Genomic DNA, 18,583 nt, shown 5'->3' on the forward strand with positions numbered 1-18,583 from the left:
TACTCACTTTAGTTGTTTAATATTTTAACACATTATTTTTAATGTTAAAACTAACATTTTAAATATTAAAATACTCATTTTTTAAAAATTAAATAGTCGCTTTTAATACCATCTAATATGTGAGACCGTTTCATACTAGGGTTGCTCTTGGGGGAGAGTGGCATCATTACTACGTGGGCTTGATATCATTTTCAAAAGAAACAAGTTAAACTTTATAATTGGGCCAAAATATAGGTGCAGGGAACTCACTTTAACCCAAAAGGTTTAGCCTAATAAAAATGGTCTTATCATGAGATCATCGTGTAGCTGCATGGCTCTCCACCTCTCTAGTATACCACTCCTTTTATGTTATATCAATCAATTTGCCACTTAATTTTTATGAACTTATAGTAGTTGTTAGAATATAAATTTTTGAGTAAAACAAAATCCTAAAACACTAAATTTAATTTTGATTTTAAAACGCTAAAAGTTATAATGTTCTGAAAATTGTCATATGTATTACTAAGCGCTGCTTAAACTGTTATTTTGCTAAAATTTTGTATTTATGTTCATATATGTAATATCATTCACCCTCCATCTTATATCAATCAATTTGTCACATACATTCATTCACCCTCAAATGCTCTCCACACTTATTTTCTACCTCTTTATTACAACTCTTGCAAATTCCATTACAATCCCATTTGAACAAGACCACATTCTCATCAACTTTGGCCTACCAAAAAATTCTCCACAACTTATCGATAACCCCGGTGGTACATGGCAGAGCGATCAAGACTTCATCCTCACTTCGCTATCTGCCACCAGTAACTCCATTGCTTTTGCAGTGGAGGCTACAACTCCCTATAATATGGTCCGAATATTTCGGACCACGACAACATATTCCATACCTATTACTACGTGGGGGCCCAAACTAATCCGCCTCTACTTTCCACCCCTATCCATATCCTACGACATCATAGACACCAAATCATCTTTTCTTTCGCTTACAATTAATGGGTTTAATATTTTGCGCAACTTTAGCGCGTACGCTGTTATGGCCCACGCTAATGCGCACACCAACACCACCGCTGATGTAGGATCACCTACATCTGGTTCTGATGAACTAACACGGATCAATACCATGATTCATCATATGGAAGATGCTCAAATTCAAGGTTCAAATGTTAAGTCTTTTAATTTTGTAATCATGAACTAAATCTTCTTCTTTAATTTTTATTTTGTATTTTCATTTTTATAATGAAACAAAGTCTTAGAGATGATTAAGCCAGGTTTAGGATCAAGCTTAATCATGTCTCATGTTTAGTTAGTCGAGTTGTAATTTTTATTTTATTGAGTCTAATATTTATTTTGCTCATGGGACGTTTTTTACAAAATTAAAATGCATGGATCAAAACAACCAATCAAATTCTCCAAATTGAGCCGTTGCATTCTTCAAAACTAGCTGATTTACCACAGCCATATGTTTTGAAGATTGAGTGGGATTTTTATGATAATATCTCTTACAAATCAGCCACAAATAATCCCAAGAAGATAGAAGAGCTGATTTGCAAATCCCAAAGAAAAATTAGCTGTTAGAGACAACAAAACTAGCTGTTAGAGACAACAAAAAAAAATCAGCAAAAATCTCCTTGTTCTTTTACTAGCTGTTGCATTTTATTGCCATTTTGATTGTACTTTCATTTTCAAAGTTTGTACTCATTGCTGAATGCTTTAGTATAAATAGGATGTATGCACTCTTGTAATTCACAACCTGATTTTTACATTCTGAATACAAAACAACCCTTGAGCAAATCCCTTTGTTCTCTCTTTGCAATTTACTTTAACTTGGATTGGTTTTAGTAAGTTGAAGTTCCTATGCTTTTCATTCTTTTGGCTTAAAGTTTGAATGTGTTCTTAGGAGCCCTTGGTTTTAATTTGTGGTGAATCTGTATCAAATTAATCCTTGGATCAGCCATTTTCAAGTTGTTCAATTCAACATATCTTTTCTTAGTTCTTCTTATTACAAAACCCACAAAAATCACAAAAAAAAACATTTTATAATATCACCTACACTTCAGCCTTAATTGCTGAAATTTCGAAACCTCAAAACATACGTGTGCATATAGTTTGGTCCTTGTTCAAAACATAGCCAACCTATATCATCTTGGTATCAGAGCCAAGGCTACGCTCCTAGCCTTAATTTCGTTCATTCACAAAGCAAAACACCATGTCTCAAAGTGGTGAAGGAGAAACAAGTGATTTGAGCAGAATTGTTGAAGAGCAAAATGCCACCATTAATTACTTACGAGCCCAACTTAAAGAGTTTTTAGACCTAAAACGCACCTTAAGGGAAGGTGGGTATTATGAATCTGAAAGTCCTAAAGTTAATAGGCAAACAAGCCGTGGAGATGATCTTAAAGTCGACATTCCAGAATTTGAAGGAAGATTAGATGGAGATGAGTTCCTTGAATGGGTAAGAACTGTTGAAAGAGTATTTGATTACAAGAATACAGATGAAGAAAAGAAGGTAAAGATAGTAGCCTTAAAATTGCGCAAATATGCTTCTACTTGGTGGGCTAACAAATGTGCAAAACGAGAAAGAGAAGGGAAAGACAAGATTAGATCATGGGAAAAGATGAAGAAGCAAATGAAGGAAAAGTTTCTGCCTTCATACTACATGCAAGAGAATTTCACCAAACTTCAACATCTACAACAAGATGGCAGGAGTGTAGAAGAGTATGGTCGAGAGTTCGAGACAATGATCATGAGATGCGACCTGAAGGAGGATGATCATCAAACTTTGGTAAGATTTTTAAATGGTTTAGATTCAAAAATCAGAAACATTGTTGAATTACAACCTTATGCTTGCCTTGATGATTTAATTAACCTTGCACATAAAGTGGATAAACAACAAAGAACTAAAATGAAGGAAACCTCACGTTTCACTTCAGCAAGAACTACCAATTTCAATTCCTACCAAGAGAACACTCCCCATTCCTATTCTAAAGCCCATTCACAAGATTCAACAGCTTTGCAAAACAATAATTCAAAGCAGCCCCTAAGCATGCCCAATACACCCAAACCAAACACCAATTCATTCACACCTAGGAGATGTTTTAAGTGTCAAGGCCTAGGACATATTTCTTCCGAATGCCCAAACCGAAAAATGGTGAACTTGGTTGAATTTGATGATCATCAAGAGGAAAACGAGGAGGATTTCTGTGACGATGCTGAACTTGATGAGGAAATAATATACCCGGATGAAGGAGAATTATTGGTTATGCGAAGAGCTCTTAGTGGGGTCAAAGCCAAAGATCCAAACCCACAAAGGGAAGCAATATTCCACACAAAATGTACAGTTAAAGGTAAGATCTGTTCGCTTATCATTGATGGAGGAAGTTGCACTAATGTCGCTTCAAAGACTATGGTGGACAAGCTTAATCTCACCGCCACTCCACACCCCAAGCCATACATGATTCAATGGTTGAATCAAAACAAAGGTATTCCTGTAAACTCTCAAGTTTTGCTTTCATTTTCCATTGGTAATAGCTATAAGGAGAGTCTTTTATGTGATGTTATACCTATGGATGCATGTCATGTTTTATTAGGTAGGCCGTGGCAGTATGATAGGAAAGTTATGCATGATGGTTTTAAAAACACACATACTTTTGTTTTAAATAACAAACAGATAACTTTAGCACCATATGCACCTAACGCTAATTCTAAATTGCAAGCAACTTTAACTAATTTTCATTCTTTAATTCCTATACTTAAAAGTGAACAACATGAACTTGAGGAACGAAAAGAATTGTTATTGCTAAATGATGAAACTGAATCTGTTTTGCATGATCACCCTTTAATTGAACCTGTGCTTGATGAATTTGCATATGTTTTTCCTAATGAAATACCAAATGGACTTCCACCTAAAAGGGATATACAACATAAAATTGATTTCATTCCCGGTTCCTCATTGCCTAACAAACCAGCCTATAGGACTAATCCTAAGGAAACCGAAGAAATTAGGAGACAAGTTGATGATTTTTAGCTAAAGGTTTGATTAGAGGATCCATAAGTCCTTGTGCCGTTCCTACTTTACTTGTGCCAAAAAAGAATGGAGAAATGAGGATGTGTGTGGATAGTAGAGCCATCAATAGAATCACTATCAAGTATAGATTTCCCATACCTAGACTTAATGATTTGTTAGATGACCTATATGGCTCTAAAGTTTTCTCTAAGATTGACCTGAGGAGTGGATATCACCGAGTTAGAATCCATGAGGGGGATGAGTGGAAAACCACATTTAAGAGTAAGGAAGGACTCTATGAATGGTTAGTTATGCCCGTTGGTTTATCTAATGCACCTTCTACCTTTATGAGACTTGTGAACCAAACCTTGAAGCCTTTCTTAGGTCACTTTGTAGTGGTTTATTTTGATGATATGTTACCAAGCTTGAGGTCAAGCTTCTCCAAAGAAGGGGAGGATGATGTAGGATCACCTACATCTGGTTCTGATGAACTAACACGGATCAATACCATGATTCATCATATGGAAGATGCTCAAATTCAAGGTTCAAATGTTAAGTCTTTTAATTTTGTAATCATGAACTAAATCTTCTTCTTTAATTTTTATTTTGTATTTTCATTTTTATAATGAAACAAAGTCTTAGAGATGATTAAGCCAGGTTTAGGATCAAGCTTAATCATGTCTCATGTTTAGTTAGTCGAGTTGTAATTTTTATTTTATTGAGTCTAATATTTATTTTGCTCATGGGACGTTTTTTACAAAATTAAAATGCATGGATCAAAACAACCAATCAAATTCTCCAAATTGAGCCGTTGCATTCTTCAAAACTAGCTGATTTACCACAGCCATATGTTTTGAAGATTGAGTGGGATTTTTATGATAATATCTCTTACAAATCAGCCACAAATAATCCCAAGAAGATAGAAGAGCTGATTTGCAAATCCCAAAGAAAAATTAGCTGTTAGAGACAACAAAACTAGCTGTTAGAGACAACAAAAAAAAATCAGCAAAAATCTCCTTGTTCTTTTACTAGCTGTTGCATTTTATTGCCATTTTGGTTGTACTTTCATTTTCAAAGTTTGTACTCATTGCTGAATGCTTTAGTATAAATAGGATGTATGCACTCTTGTAATTCACAACCTGATTTTTACATTCTGAATACAAAACAACCCTTGAGCAAATCCCTTTGTTCTCTCTTTGCAATTTACTTTAACTTGGATTGGTTTTAGTAAGTTGAAGTTCCTATGCTTTTCATTCTTTTGGCTTAAAGTTTGAATGTGTTCTTAGGAGCCCTTGGTTTTAATTTGTGGTGAATCTGTATCAAATTAATCCTTGGATCAGCCATTTTCAAGTTGTTCAATTCAACATATCTTTTCTTAGTTCTTCTTATTACAAAACCCACAAAAATCACAAAAAAAAAACATTTTACAATATCACCTACACTTCAGCCTTAATTGCTGAAATTTCGAAACCTCAAAACATACGTGTGCATATAGTTTGGTCCTTGTTCAAAACATAGCCAACCTATATCAACCGCGCCGGTAACAGACGGTCTTGTAAGAGAGATTTACATCTCTTTAGACGAAGGAGAGGGGCAAAGGGCTATAAACCTAACTTTCTCACCAAGTAACCCGGATGGATTTGGGTTTATAAACGGGTTAGAGATTATATCTGTGCCGGATGGGTTGTATGTTAACCGTTCGTCATCCAATATGGTTCCATATCTTGAGGGTGGGTTTCAAAATTATTTGAATAACCTGTTTAATTTTTCGGATTCAATAGCTATGGAAAATATTATCCGGTTGAACGTTGGCGGGCCGACTGTGGATCCGAGTGAGGATTCCGGACTTCGCCGGACTTGGTTCGGCATAGACGATGACTACATGATGTAAGTTCAACAATATTTTTCAAATTTCCTGAATTTAATTTTAGACAATTGTCTTCTAATTTTCTTTGTTTCACCGATAAACTTAAACTATGTGGTGGATAGATAATTTTGGGTCACCAGGAAGTAATTAATTTATTAGTGTCAAGTAAAAAAATAAATAGTATTTTTTTCTTACAAAGTTATAAATTACTTTCTTCGTTTCTTATAAAGTTTCCATAAGGAATGTAAATGAAAACAAGAAAATATAATATTTTCGATAATGAATATATTATTTTATTAAATAATAATTTTATTTAATGAAAAAAAGTATGCACCATATATAATTATTAAAAAAATTGAAACAAAGTCATTGAAAAAATTATAAGAATTATAACTAATAAAAAAATATTTTTATAAAATTAATGAGAAATATGTAAGGATCATAAGAAATATACAAATGTTAAAATGAAGTTAGTGGCTAGAAAATATGTGACAATTATAAGGATTATTATTAAAATATTAAAATAAGATTGAAAAGGTTATTTTTATTTGAAATTTATGATATAAAAATAAAAAATTCTTTAAGTAACAATAAAAATGCAATCTTCATAGCTCTATACTTATGTGATAATATGCATTTTCAGTATTCAACCAAAAGAAAAAGAAAAAAACAATTTCTAAGAATTTTTTTAAGTTATTAATTTTTTAAGAAATTAAAAATTTTATAGGAATTTAAGTATTTATTTGTTGACCAAACAAGCTCTTGGTAATATAATTGACCAATATGTCGATTATAGCAGTGACATCTTTGACTTGTGTGCAGAGTTTGAATGTGTTTACTACATCACACACTAATATGTATATGTATACTTGTTTCTTCCTGTGTTTGCTAAGTTCAATGCGTTTATAAGATCTCAAATACAATAATATGACCAATAATGTGTTTGCTAAGTTCACACACTAATATGTCGATTATAGCTCTTGGTAAGTATTTTATAAGATCGAGTTAAACATAATTAAAAATACAATAATATGATATTATATTGATATGTGTGGAGAGACGAATAAAATAAGATCTCAAATGGTTATATATTTTTCTCATATAATAATCGCAATATTTAACATACTATAGAATAAAGAACAATGTAAAATTATTCTATAAAGCATAAAAAAAACGGAGGAAATATGCAATATAGAAGTATAATCACGTCTCTTCTCACTATAGGCTACAAGTGTGCATCATGCAATACAAGTCTTCTGTATATTTGAAGTATATAATCCCACTTTAAACGTTAGATGAATGAGATTCTAATTCTTAACATGACCTTTTGAAGTCATATCAAGTACTCAATTTATCCAAAAGTTTAATTAGATGATTAAGTAATCATTTTAAACTGCAAATACAATTTTAAATTCGGAATAATAGCACTATACTACTTTTATGTACTTATTTTATAATTATATATATATATATATATATATATATATATATATATATATATATATATATATATATATATATATATATATATATATATATATATATATATATTTATTTATTTATTTATTTATTTATTTTTATTGATTATATTGAGTTGTACCTTAGCTTGTGTTGAACACATGTAACTTTGCTATTGTATTTGGTTTCATTCGTCTCTTCTTTGCAGTGCTCTTTTTATTTGAGCGTCGCTTTGACTGTATCCCTCTTGCCCTGTCTTCAGATGGGGTGTAGGTATGATTTGTCGGTCACGAACCCACAAACCCAGTCCTAAGCGGAATCTATCGTATATGATGGTAAATTGATTAATTTTATTTTTATGTTATACATGATCAGTTATGGTCTAAACTCCACAATATCCTACGACGATACTACAATCAATTATACGGTTGCAACACTATCGTATACGGCGCCAGAATTAGTGTACTTGACAATGAGGGAGATGGGACCATATGTTGGAGAATTGAAGAAAAACCAAAATTTGACATGGTTGTTCGAGGTCGATGTTGGATTTAATTATCTTGTGAGGCTCCATTTTTGCGAGTTAGATTCCACAATCAACAGCAATGACCAAAGAAGTTTCGACGTTAGTATCAACAATCAAATGGGTGCACATGATATTGATGTTTTTGCGCTAACTGGTGGCATTTTCATTCCAATGTATCGAGATTTCGTTACGCTCTTTGAAGGTAGTGATACCATCATAGCTAGTGTCGAAACCAGAGGTCTTCTTTCAGTGACACTTACTCCCGACCCTACCACAACGTAAGTTAATCATTGTTTTTTATGGGTAAGAAATCGAGAATCCGGCCCCTGCATGAGGAGGCTAGGAGTCAAGCATTGATTTTCCCCTGGGTTAAAAATTGAACGCCTATCATAAGAATGAATGGAAAGACTTTTCTACAATACATTTGCATAGATTTTAACCAAGTCAAACTCACTGTCTTTGACGGTGTTTTTTTAGTCTTCTAACCCAAAAAATTACATTTTTAGCCAATGTAGGTTTAAAATCGCTATTTAAGATAGCAATTTCACGAGAAGTTTAGTTTTCAACTGTTTTTACCTGAAGCCCATTTCTCTTTTTTTTAAAAAAAATAAATTTTTTTTTACTAATAATTAATCATTAGGGTAAAAGTCTTAAGCTAATGATTAAGACCCCATGATATAATAAATAGGGTAAAAATCATTAGGGTAAAACAAAACAAATATTCATATAATAATTAATCAGCTAATAATTATTTTCATTAATATAAACAAGATATATTTCATAATAAATACAAATATATTTACTGTTGTAAATATATATTCTTGACATAATATTTAAAAAAGTTGATGTTGTTTCATATTAAGAAAATTAGGATAAGACTTTTTGTCACACTACAATAAATTTTTTATTTTTTAATTGTTTTAAATAAATACACAACAATATAGTTAGAGTTTAGTTTTCAAATTTGCAATAATGGTCAACTGTTGCTCTGTGTTTTTAGGTATAATGATGTCATGCTCAATGGATTGGAGATTTTCAAGTTAAGTTCTTCAAATGGTTCTCTTGCTGCACCAAATCCTACTCTTGCTGCACCAAATCCTACTTTCCCTTTACAAAGTAATAATCTTATTATTTGCCGTTTAGACTTTGTCAACCTTTCTAATAATAAGATTTGATTCTAATATGTTATGTGAGAAATGGGCTCTATCAGTTGCAAATATATAATAAACGGAGGAAGTAGAATTCCAGCCACAACCATATGTTATGTTAAAAATTGTCTCTATCAGTTGCAAATATATAATAAACGGAGGAAGTAGAATTCTAGCCACAACCATAAGCATATATAATAAGTTGGGGCTCCATCGACCACTGGTCTGATCACGCACTTACATGCTTCAGGCATGTCATGTATAGGTTCAAGCCATGTTTGATCTAGTACTAATAATTGATAGAATATATAACGTACATATCTCGAGGCTTTAATATTAGTTTAAGCTTTTGGTTGTAACTTCAAGATATATTATATATTTTGTCAGTTGATAAAATATTCAATAGAATATCCCAAGATTTTAGCTATTGATTTGGGTTAAGTATCCTGTCATTAGTTCAGATAAGTTCCAATTAGAGTTAATTACCTAGATTGAATTTACTACTATAATAAAAGTATTATTTTTGAGATTAGATTTACTACTTGGAAAATATCTATTTGCTATTGTGTTGATCACTTTTGTGATTTCGAAAACCCTGACATCATCCTGGCCCTTCTATGTATTTTAAAAAAATATATAACTGGATTGATTTATGTCTAAGTAGTATAATGCTCTTGCATCTTTTAAATTTGTTACATCATAATCTCCAATTTGATGACATTTTGGCTAAAATATAATAAAATGCAAAGAACAGAGGAATGTTTAATGGTTATCATTTTCATCATTATTTCTTGCAAAAGTTTCACTAAACAAATCTTGGTTGCACATTGTAGGACATGAACATGGTCTAACCAAAATCATGATCATCTTCATCATACTTGGTAAATTCATCATTTCCTATCCATCTTTGCTCTACTTAAGAAGTTTTAGATTTTCCTTTCAACTCTTGTTCGCAATTAGTAACTGTGAACAGCTTCGTGTAAAAAACACTTGCTGCCTCCTTTTTTTGAACAAAGGAGACCTGGGATACAAACCCAAATCTAACATCATATCAGAGTTTGCGCATGTTAAAGTGTCCATTATTATTCATATGTATATCATTCAACATCAGAAAAAGAGAAACAGAATATGCAAATTAAGAAACTAGAAGAATAATTTCAACTACACTATAAATTATCGTAAACGTTCTTCGAACTTATAAGTAGATTACAAAAATTCAATATTCTAAACAAAAATTTAAAAAAAGAACCCTAAAAAATTCTACCCAAATTAGAAACTAATTCAATTAAATTAAAAAAGTAAACTAATTTATAGAGAATTTGGACAATTAAAATCAGCCTTGGTTATAACTTGAAATTCGGGCCTCCCATTTTGAATGTTTCGCTTTCATTTAATATTATTTTCTATATTCCAACAAAACTATCAAACAACTTTACACAGTGCAGTGGCATGCATACCACATTCATTGGTGTAGGTTGTGACTTTGATTCCAGCAATGCTTATATACTCTTCATTTTTTTTTCCTAAGAGATGGGGTTACATGGGAACCCCATGCTAACGAACTTGGTACACCTATGCTTTTACTTCAATTTTTATTTGAATTGTTCAGACTCATTTTTTTCAACTTGTGGTCTTACCGGTGAAGCTAACTCCTATGTGAATATTTTCTTTTCAGGAATTGGAATAGGCATATGCATGTTAATTGCACTAATCCTCTTGTACAAAAAGATGAACTCGATGATCGAGAAAAGTAAAGAAATTGAAACATTGTTGAAACAACATGGATCCCTCGGTCCAAAGAGGCATACTTATGCAGATTTGAAGAGAATTACAAACTCCTTCAAAATCAAGCTAGGTGAAGGAGGTTACGGTATTGTATACAAAGGAAAACTACATTGTGGGGATCAAGTGGCAGTGAAAATTCTCAAGAGATCATCGAATCGAGATATGGATATGGTGGAATTCATCAATGAAGTTGCAAGTATCGGAAACACCAATCATAAAAACATTGTGAAACTCCTAGGCTTTTGTTACGAGGGTTCAAAACGCGCTCTTATATATGACTACATGCCTTGCGGATCTCTTGAAAAGTTCACACATGGGGGCAGAGACGAAAACAATCAACAACTCTCATGGAAAAGTTTATTTGAAATCGCGATTGGGATTGCAAGAGGGCTAGAGTACTTGCACCAAGGGTGCAACACGAGAATATTACACTTTGACATTAAGCCCCAAAACATTCTATTAGACGAGAATTATTGCCCCAAGATATCTGATTTTGGCCTGGCTAAGATATGCCCACAAAAGGACAGCATAATATCAATGTCAGATGCCAGAGGAACTGGAGTGTACATTGCACATGAGGTTTTCTTCAAGAGATTTGGCGGAGTTTCTCATAAATCAGATGTTTATAGTTACGGAATGTGGGTTTTGGAAATCGTTGGGTGTCGAAAAAATATTGATGCGAAATTGGAACATAGTAGTGAGCAGTATTTTCCGCATTGGATTTACAAGCAACTCGAGGAAGTTGAAGAGATCGATCAAATCGACACCACAAACAACAACGAGGGATCAGTACTCAAAAGGAAGATGGTTGTAGTGGGTTTATGGTGCATACAAACCAACCCCTTCACCCGACCAAATATGACTCGAGTTGTAGAAATGCTCGAAGGAACACTCGACTTGCTGCAGATTCCTCCGATTCCATCTCTTGCTTCTCCTTTGAGATCACACGAAATTTCTACCACTCTAGATGAAATCTTATTAGGTGGACTTTTTGTATCCTCCATTTGATGGTCTAGTTAGACAATGTAGCCATTATAGTGAGCTTTTTAGCTTTGTGTAAATGATTGTCTCCAATAAGTGCAACATAATTTGCTAGTTAATTCGCTTATGTTATATTTGGAAACGATGATTATTGGTTTAATTTCATGTTTGGCAAATCAATGAATTCAATTTTGAATTGAAGTCATTTCTACCATTGTATTAAAAGTAGATAAAGTTAAGAATGTGAGAATGATTCACAATCTTGTTATTTTCAAATTCTTTCTTTATGATTTCACAATTAAAATTTACAATTTAAAATGAATTTATTAGTTCCAAACACAACTTTAGGAAATCACCATCGATGATTTTATTCTTCTCCGCAATTTCTTGAAGTTGTAAAACAAACTGTAGGCCCCAAACAACATCCCCAACCGATGGACGTTCGCTACCTTGATTTGGCCTTTTAAATTCGGGTCTATGATAATATTTTTATAATTTTTATATGTACGTAGTTTAAGATATTAATAATGGCAAATCCTAATATTAAGAGGCGAACGTGTGTCTCAATTGAAGAACTCAATTTGCAATGGGTGTTTGAAACTTCTCAAAATATTGATTATAACTAAATTATCTCCAATCTTTAAACATGGAACATGCCATTACAAGGCTTTTTCTCTAAGAAAAATGCATTTATAGAAATAAAAAATAGAATAAAAGTCTTTTCTTATTTATATCGATCTCATCGTAAACGGTCTTAAATTAGGCTAAATAGTCTTACTAAATTAGTTAACACATTCACTTTAGTACTCAAAATACTCACTTTAGTTGTTTAATACTTTAACACATCATTTTATATGCTAAAACTAACATTTTTTGAATATTATAGCACTCATTTTTGTTCTTTAAAAGAGTCAGTCAATTTGGTAGATGGTAATAAATGGTAGTAATGGAAATAAAAACTAGTGTAATTTTGATTGAAAGATCTCTTGGCTACCTTGATGGCCATGCTTGTCCAACTTCAATTATCTCATTTTCTTCATACAATTCATTCCAATGCATTACCATTGGGAGAGGTGGTATTAGGTGGTAATGAAAATTTGTAAACAAAAGTATTTTTTTGTGATCAAAGTTTCATCACCATGGGAATGACATGGAAATTGAGATGAAATAAAACACTATAAATCATTTCCATTATCACTATTTAGTATCACTAACCAAACGGATCGTTAATACCATATGATCGTGAGACAGTTTCATACTTGCTCTTGTAGCTTGGAGGAGAGTGGCATTATTACTGAGTGGGCTTTATATCATGGCAAAAACTTGGGAGAGACTGCCTCAATATGAGGCGGTACAATTGGGCTGGCCCAAAAGCTAAAAATTAAAAAAATAAAAACGGCGCAAAACCCCAAAATTAGAAAATAAATTTAATTTTGATTTTAAAGATATCAATTCTGACATTTAAGTGATCAATTTCAACTTAAAGTAAACCTTAGATAAATCAATTAAAATAAAAATATTTTTTTACCTAAAAGTGATCAATTTTGATATTAAAGTAATCAATTTCTATTTACAAGTTTATAACCTTAAATGGACAATTATTTAAAAGTCTTCAATTTTGATGTTAAAGTGATCAATTCAAACGTTGAAGTGATCAAAAAGGTGATCAATTAAATGATACAATTATAACTTACAAAAGAAACCAATTATATTTATGACCTTAAAGGTATCAATTATGACCTTTTGATCAATTATTGATCGCGTATAGTAAAAATTTATAATTAAACCGATTGAACTATTGGTCTCAATATAAGACGATGGCTCCTAAAACCTTCTGTTTTATCATTTCATTTTCTGTTTATTAAGCTTGATATCACTTGTGTTTCTCTGGGCCAAAAAATAAGGGCATAGAACTCATTATAACCCAAAAGGTTTAGTTACGAAATTTTGTATTTATGTTCATATATGTAGAGTCTAATAGCTATATGGGTTCTCAACCTCTCTAGGGTACCAATCCTTCCTTCTAATATCAATCAATTTGTAACATACTAGCTATTGGAATATATATATATATATATATATATATATATATATATATATATATATATATATATATATATATATATATATATATATATATATATATATATATATATATATATATATATATATGTATATATATATATATATATATATGTATATATATATATATATATATGTATATATATATATATATATATATATATATATATATATATATATATATATATATATATATATATATATATATTTAAATGTATAAGAATATCATAAAACGTTAATTTTGATTTTGAAACGCTAAAAGTTGTAATGTTTTGAAAACAGTTACATCTACCACTAAACACTACTTAAAATGTTGTTTAGCCGAGCAATTACTATTCACAAATTCCTGTGTAGAGACGGTCTCACCATGAGACGTTCATCATACAAGGGTTGAATAACCCAACTAATACAAATATTAACATATGTGCTTCTTATTTTGTGGTCGTCTCATCGAGAAATGTTCTTTCACAAAAATAGCTCAGTATTATTTTATCCTTATTATTAAACTGCTATTCGAACAGCGCTCTAAATAAACATATGATAAATCAAAAATAATCCAAATTCAATTAAGGCAAACCATAACACCAATTTTTCTCACTTGTAAGAAATCCAAATGAATAAAATCAAAGTGAGTCACACCAACATTACAATTATTTGTTGATGATAGGAAAGCAGGAGACAAGAAGTTCATGCATATAAATCATTACTCTATTGATTTTACAATAATTTGTGAATAAATTATTAAGTAAATGAATGGAGAAGGTTAGCTAATTGGATAATGTGAACAAATATATATAAATATATATATATATATATATATATATATATATATATATATATATATATATATATATATATATATATATATATATATATATATATATATATATATATATTTATTTATTGATTATATTGAGTTGTACCCTAGCTTGTGTTGAACACATGTAACTTTGCTATTGTATTTGGTTTCATTCGTCTCTTTCTTTGCAGTGCAGGGTGTAGGTATGATTTGTCAGTCACCAACCCACAAACCCAGTCCTAAGCGGAATCTATCGTATATGATGGTGAATTGATTAATTTTATTTTTATGTTGTACATGATCAGTTATGGTCTAAACTTCACAATGTCCTACGACGATACCACATTCAATTATACAGTTGCAACACCATCGTATATGGCGCCAGAATTAGTGTACTTGACTATGAGGGAGATAGGACCATATGTTGGAGAATTGAAGAAAAACATAAATTTGACATGGTTGTTCGAGGTCGATGTTGGATTTAATTATCATGTGAGGCTTCATTTTTGCGAGTTAGATTCCACAATTAACAACACTGGCCAAAGACGTTTCGACGTTACTATTAACAATCAAATGGGTGCACATGATATTGATGTTTTTGCGCTAACTGGTGGCATTTTCATTCCAATGTATCGAAATTTCGTTACACTCTTTGAAGGTAGTGGTACCAACAAAGCTAGTGCCGAAACCAGAGGTCTTATTTCAGTGACATTTACTCCTGACCCTACCGCAACGTAAGTTAATCATTATTTTTTATGGGTAAGAAATCGAGAATCCGATCCCTGCATGAGGAGGCTTGGAGTCAAGCATTGATTTTTCCCTGGGTTAAAAATTGAACGCCTATCACAAGAATGAATGGAAAGATTTTCTACAATACATTTGCATATATTTTAACCAAGTCAAACTCGCCGTGTGTTTTTTTAATCTTTTGACCCAAAAACTTACATTTTTAGCCAATATGGGTTTAAAATCGCTATTTAAGATAGCAATTTTACGTGAAGTTTACTTTTCCAACTGTTTTTACCTGAAGCCTATTTCTCTATTTTTTTAAAAATAAAAAAAAAATTCTTTTTTTTAGTTTGTTCATTTTTCTTGCCACATTTTATTTTATGGAAGTGGTCCCCCACCACGGAAAATTTTGTCATATACAAATTTTTCCTTACTTTAAAGTTAATCCAGCTTTATGCAATATAATTGATTTTACAATTTCTTAGTCTTTGTATTATATATGATTCATTATTGCAATTTCAAAAGAGCATATAGAATAATTATTTGTTTGATAACAAGAATATTTTCCTTCTAAAAATACTTTATTTAATGACTTTTTCAAATTTGCATTGAAGTTGAAACTTTTCTCTTTTTTTTCTAGATATGACAATCTCTTGCTCAATGGATTGGAGATTTTCAAGTTGGAGATTTTCTAGATATGAATTTAACATCTTTACAAGGTAATAATCGATCGTCGAATAGTTCTCATCATTTAATACCGATTATCGGAGGCATCCGTGGTGCTATTCTAGTAGTCGCACTCATATCATCAATATTTCATAATCATTTTCCGAAGAAAAAAGGAGAAACAAAAATTCATGAAACAATGAGCAAAGATGATACTAGCAAGCTTAAGTGGATTTCGTCGTTGGATTATTCTGGATCTAATGCAACTACCGCTAGTGTGATTTCTTCTCTGCAGTCCGATCTTTGTCGACTTCTCTCATTTGCGCAAGGTAGGGTTGCTACGAACGATTTCGACGACGATTTGATCATAGGAACCAGTGGGTTCGGTAAAGTTTACAAGGGTTCAATAGATGATGGAGCCACTATTGTGGCCATAAAACGTCTTACGACAACATCGAAGCAAGGCGCTCGCGAGTTTGAAACAGAAATCGAGATGCTATCGAGACTACGTCACGTACATTTGGTGTCCTTAATAGGATATTGTGACAAACACGGTGAAATGATCATAGTTTACGAGTATATGCCACGTGGCACTCTTCGAGATCACTTGTTGTACAAGAATCCCGAGAGAAGCGAGAACCATACACCATTGTCGTGGAAGCAACAACTTATAATTTGTCTTGGATCAGCTCGCGGTTTGCACTATCTTCACGCGGGTGCTAAACAATTGATTATTTATCGAGATGTCAAGTCTACGAATATTCTTCTTGATGATAAGTGGACGGCCAAAGTCTCAGACTTTGGCTTTTCAAAGGTAGGACCCACTCCTGGTGATATGGGTCCTACCCATGTTAGTACCGCTGTTAAAGGTAGTGTTGGATATTTAGATCCAGAGTACTATCGACGTCAACAATTGACAGAGAAATCAGATGTATACTCCTTCGGAGTTTTGTTGTTCGAGGTTTTATGTGCTCGATTTGCGATGAACCCTAATCTACCCAAGCAACAAGTGAACTTAGCAGTGTGGGCTCGTTAAAACTACAAAAATAAAACCCTCCACACAATTGTCGATCCAAATGTAACAGGGCAAATTGCACCCGAATGTCTAAGAAAATTTGGAGAAGTGGCAGAAATGTGTACATGAGAATATGGAAGTGATCGTCCTTCGATGGGGGACGTAGTTTGGGGCATTGAATTTGCCATACAACTACAAGAAACCGCGGAGAAAATTATGCAAAACAATTTAAGTGATGATCCTCAAGGAGAAATTTTAGATTCTACGATAAGTTTTAAACATGATGGGGCAAATGCATTAGGTTCAATGTATATTGATGATGAGTCGACCACATTAAATGATGATTTTTCTGATACTAAGATGGTTGATATGGGCACAAAAAAGTTATTGGATAGTAGAACTACTACATTTAATTCATCGGAATCACCCATAATTGATATGAAGTCTGGTTCGGTTTTTTCTGAAATTATCGACCCAAAAGCCAGATGACTCGTACAAATTGTTGTATGAGCCGATTTCTCTATAAATGTGTTTCATACGACACGAGAATATAAGATTTTTATTTCTCTTACAAGAGTATCTAAAAGAAATAAGAAAATATATTTTTTTTGTAAATTTTTTTTTGAGGATAATAAATAAAACTGTTAATTTGTTAATTAGTATTATATTTTGAGAATATTTCAAGGTACGGTTGTGTTTTTAATATGAATAATTATATCATAAAAATATAAGACGCATAAGTGCCGTGTTAGTCCATTTCATTTTTTAGTTTTTTTTTAAGAAAATCTAATAATTTATTGATAAAAATATCTACAACAGAGTAACAATTGATCAAATACATAACAATTTTAATCAAACAAAATTTTACTCTCTCCTACTCTTCCTACTTGTCCCAATTACTTTTTGGTTACTATTCAATAATCACTCTTAATTTGTATTTTATTCTTAATCTATAACTTAAAATATAATCAAGCGGGATTTTATTTCATTCGTCTCAATACAATGATTACTAATATCAACTTTTCATAATTTTTAATTATGCACAATTAAAGATATTAAAAGTTAAAAGGTTACCTCGACAAGTGTAAAACAGGCAAAAGAGACAAGTATGTTGAATATAAGGGAGTATATAAAGAAAAGTCATGATCATTATAAAGGAGATCCAATACTAAAGTCTTCCCTCTATCATGATCATTATAAGGTTGATAGTAGCCCCAAAATTTACAATGAAGGTTCGAATTTTTTGAGAGAAAAAAAGAGAGAGAAGAGAGCAAGATTAGCAATTTATAAAAGTCTAGTTTTTTTCTACTTTGCCACATACATACATAACAAAATTCTTTTTTACTCTTCTCAAATGGAATTATAAAATTTTATGTCAAATTTTAATTAATAATTCTCATTAATTTATATAAAAAAATATATTCATATGTGAATATTGATAAATTCGTCTCGATATATATTTATTAAATATTATTTATTATAACTTTTAATAATTTATAATAAAAATTATTTAACTTTTAT

At 31.7% G+C, this 18,583-nt stretch overlaps 3 protein-coding genes across 4 annotated transcripts; all 3 read left to right on the forward strand.

Moving 5' to 3' along the window:
• The first annotated feature begins 1,898 nt into the window (after positions 1-1,898).
• LOC130802222 (probable receptor-like protein kinase At5g39020) lies at positions 1,899-12,010 on the forward strand. 2 transcript variants are annotated; one of them, XM_057666152.1, is made up of 6 exons: positions 1,899-3,482; positions 5,788-5,893; positions 7,707-8,135; positions 8,858-8,973; positions 9,839-9,886; positions 10,681-12,010. In XM_057666152.1, the coding sequence occupies exons 1-6, from the start codon at positions 2,210-2,212 to the stop codon at positions 11,796-11,798; spliced, it is 3,090 nt and encodes a 1,029-aa protein (XP_057522135.1). In that variant the 5' UTR covers positions 1,899-2,209; the 3' UTR covers positions 11,799-12,010. The 2 variants fall into 2 exon arrangements, with proteins under 2 accessions (XP_057522135.1, XP_057522136.1); XM_057666153.1 differs by lacking the exon at positions 9,839-9,886 and having other exon boundaries at positions 1,900-3,482; positions 10,681-12,009.
• A 4,079-nt stretch (positions 12,011-16,089) lies between these two features.
• LOC130802226 (receptor-like protein kinase FERONIA) lies at positions 16,090-17,185 on the forward strand. The gene has a single exon (XM_057666155.1). It carries the CDS (start codon positions 16,247-16,249, stop codon positions 17,081-17,083), a length of 837 nt encoding a protein of 278 aa, XP_057522138.1. The 5' UTR covers positions 16,090-16,246; the 3' UTR covers positions 17,084-17,185.
• Positions 17,186-17,215: 30 nt separating this feature from the next.
• LOC130802228 (receptor-like protein kinase FERONIA) lies at positions 17,216-17,551 on the forward strand. The gene has a single exon (XM_057666156.1). The coding sequence runs from the start codon at positions 17,216-17,218 to the stop codon at positions 17,549-17,551; it is 336 nt and encodes a 111-aa protein (XP_057522139.1).
• Positions 17,552-18,583: the final 1,032 nt, after the last annotated feature.

The sequence above is a fragment of the Amaranthus tricolor genome, chromosome 16 (assembly GCF_026212465.1).
Source record: "Amaranthus tricolor cultivar Red isolate AtriRed21 chromosome 16, ASM2621246v1, whole genome shotgun sequence".
NCBI classification, from domain to species: Eukaryota; Viridiplantae; Streptophyta; class Magnoliopsida; order Caryophyllales; family Amaranthaceae; genus Amaranthus; species Amaranthus tricolor.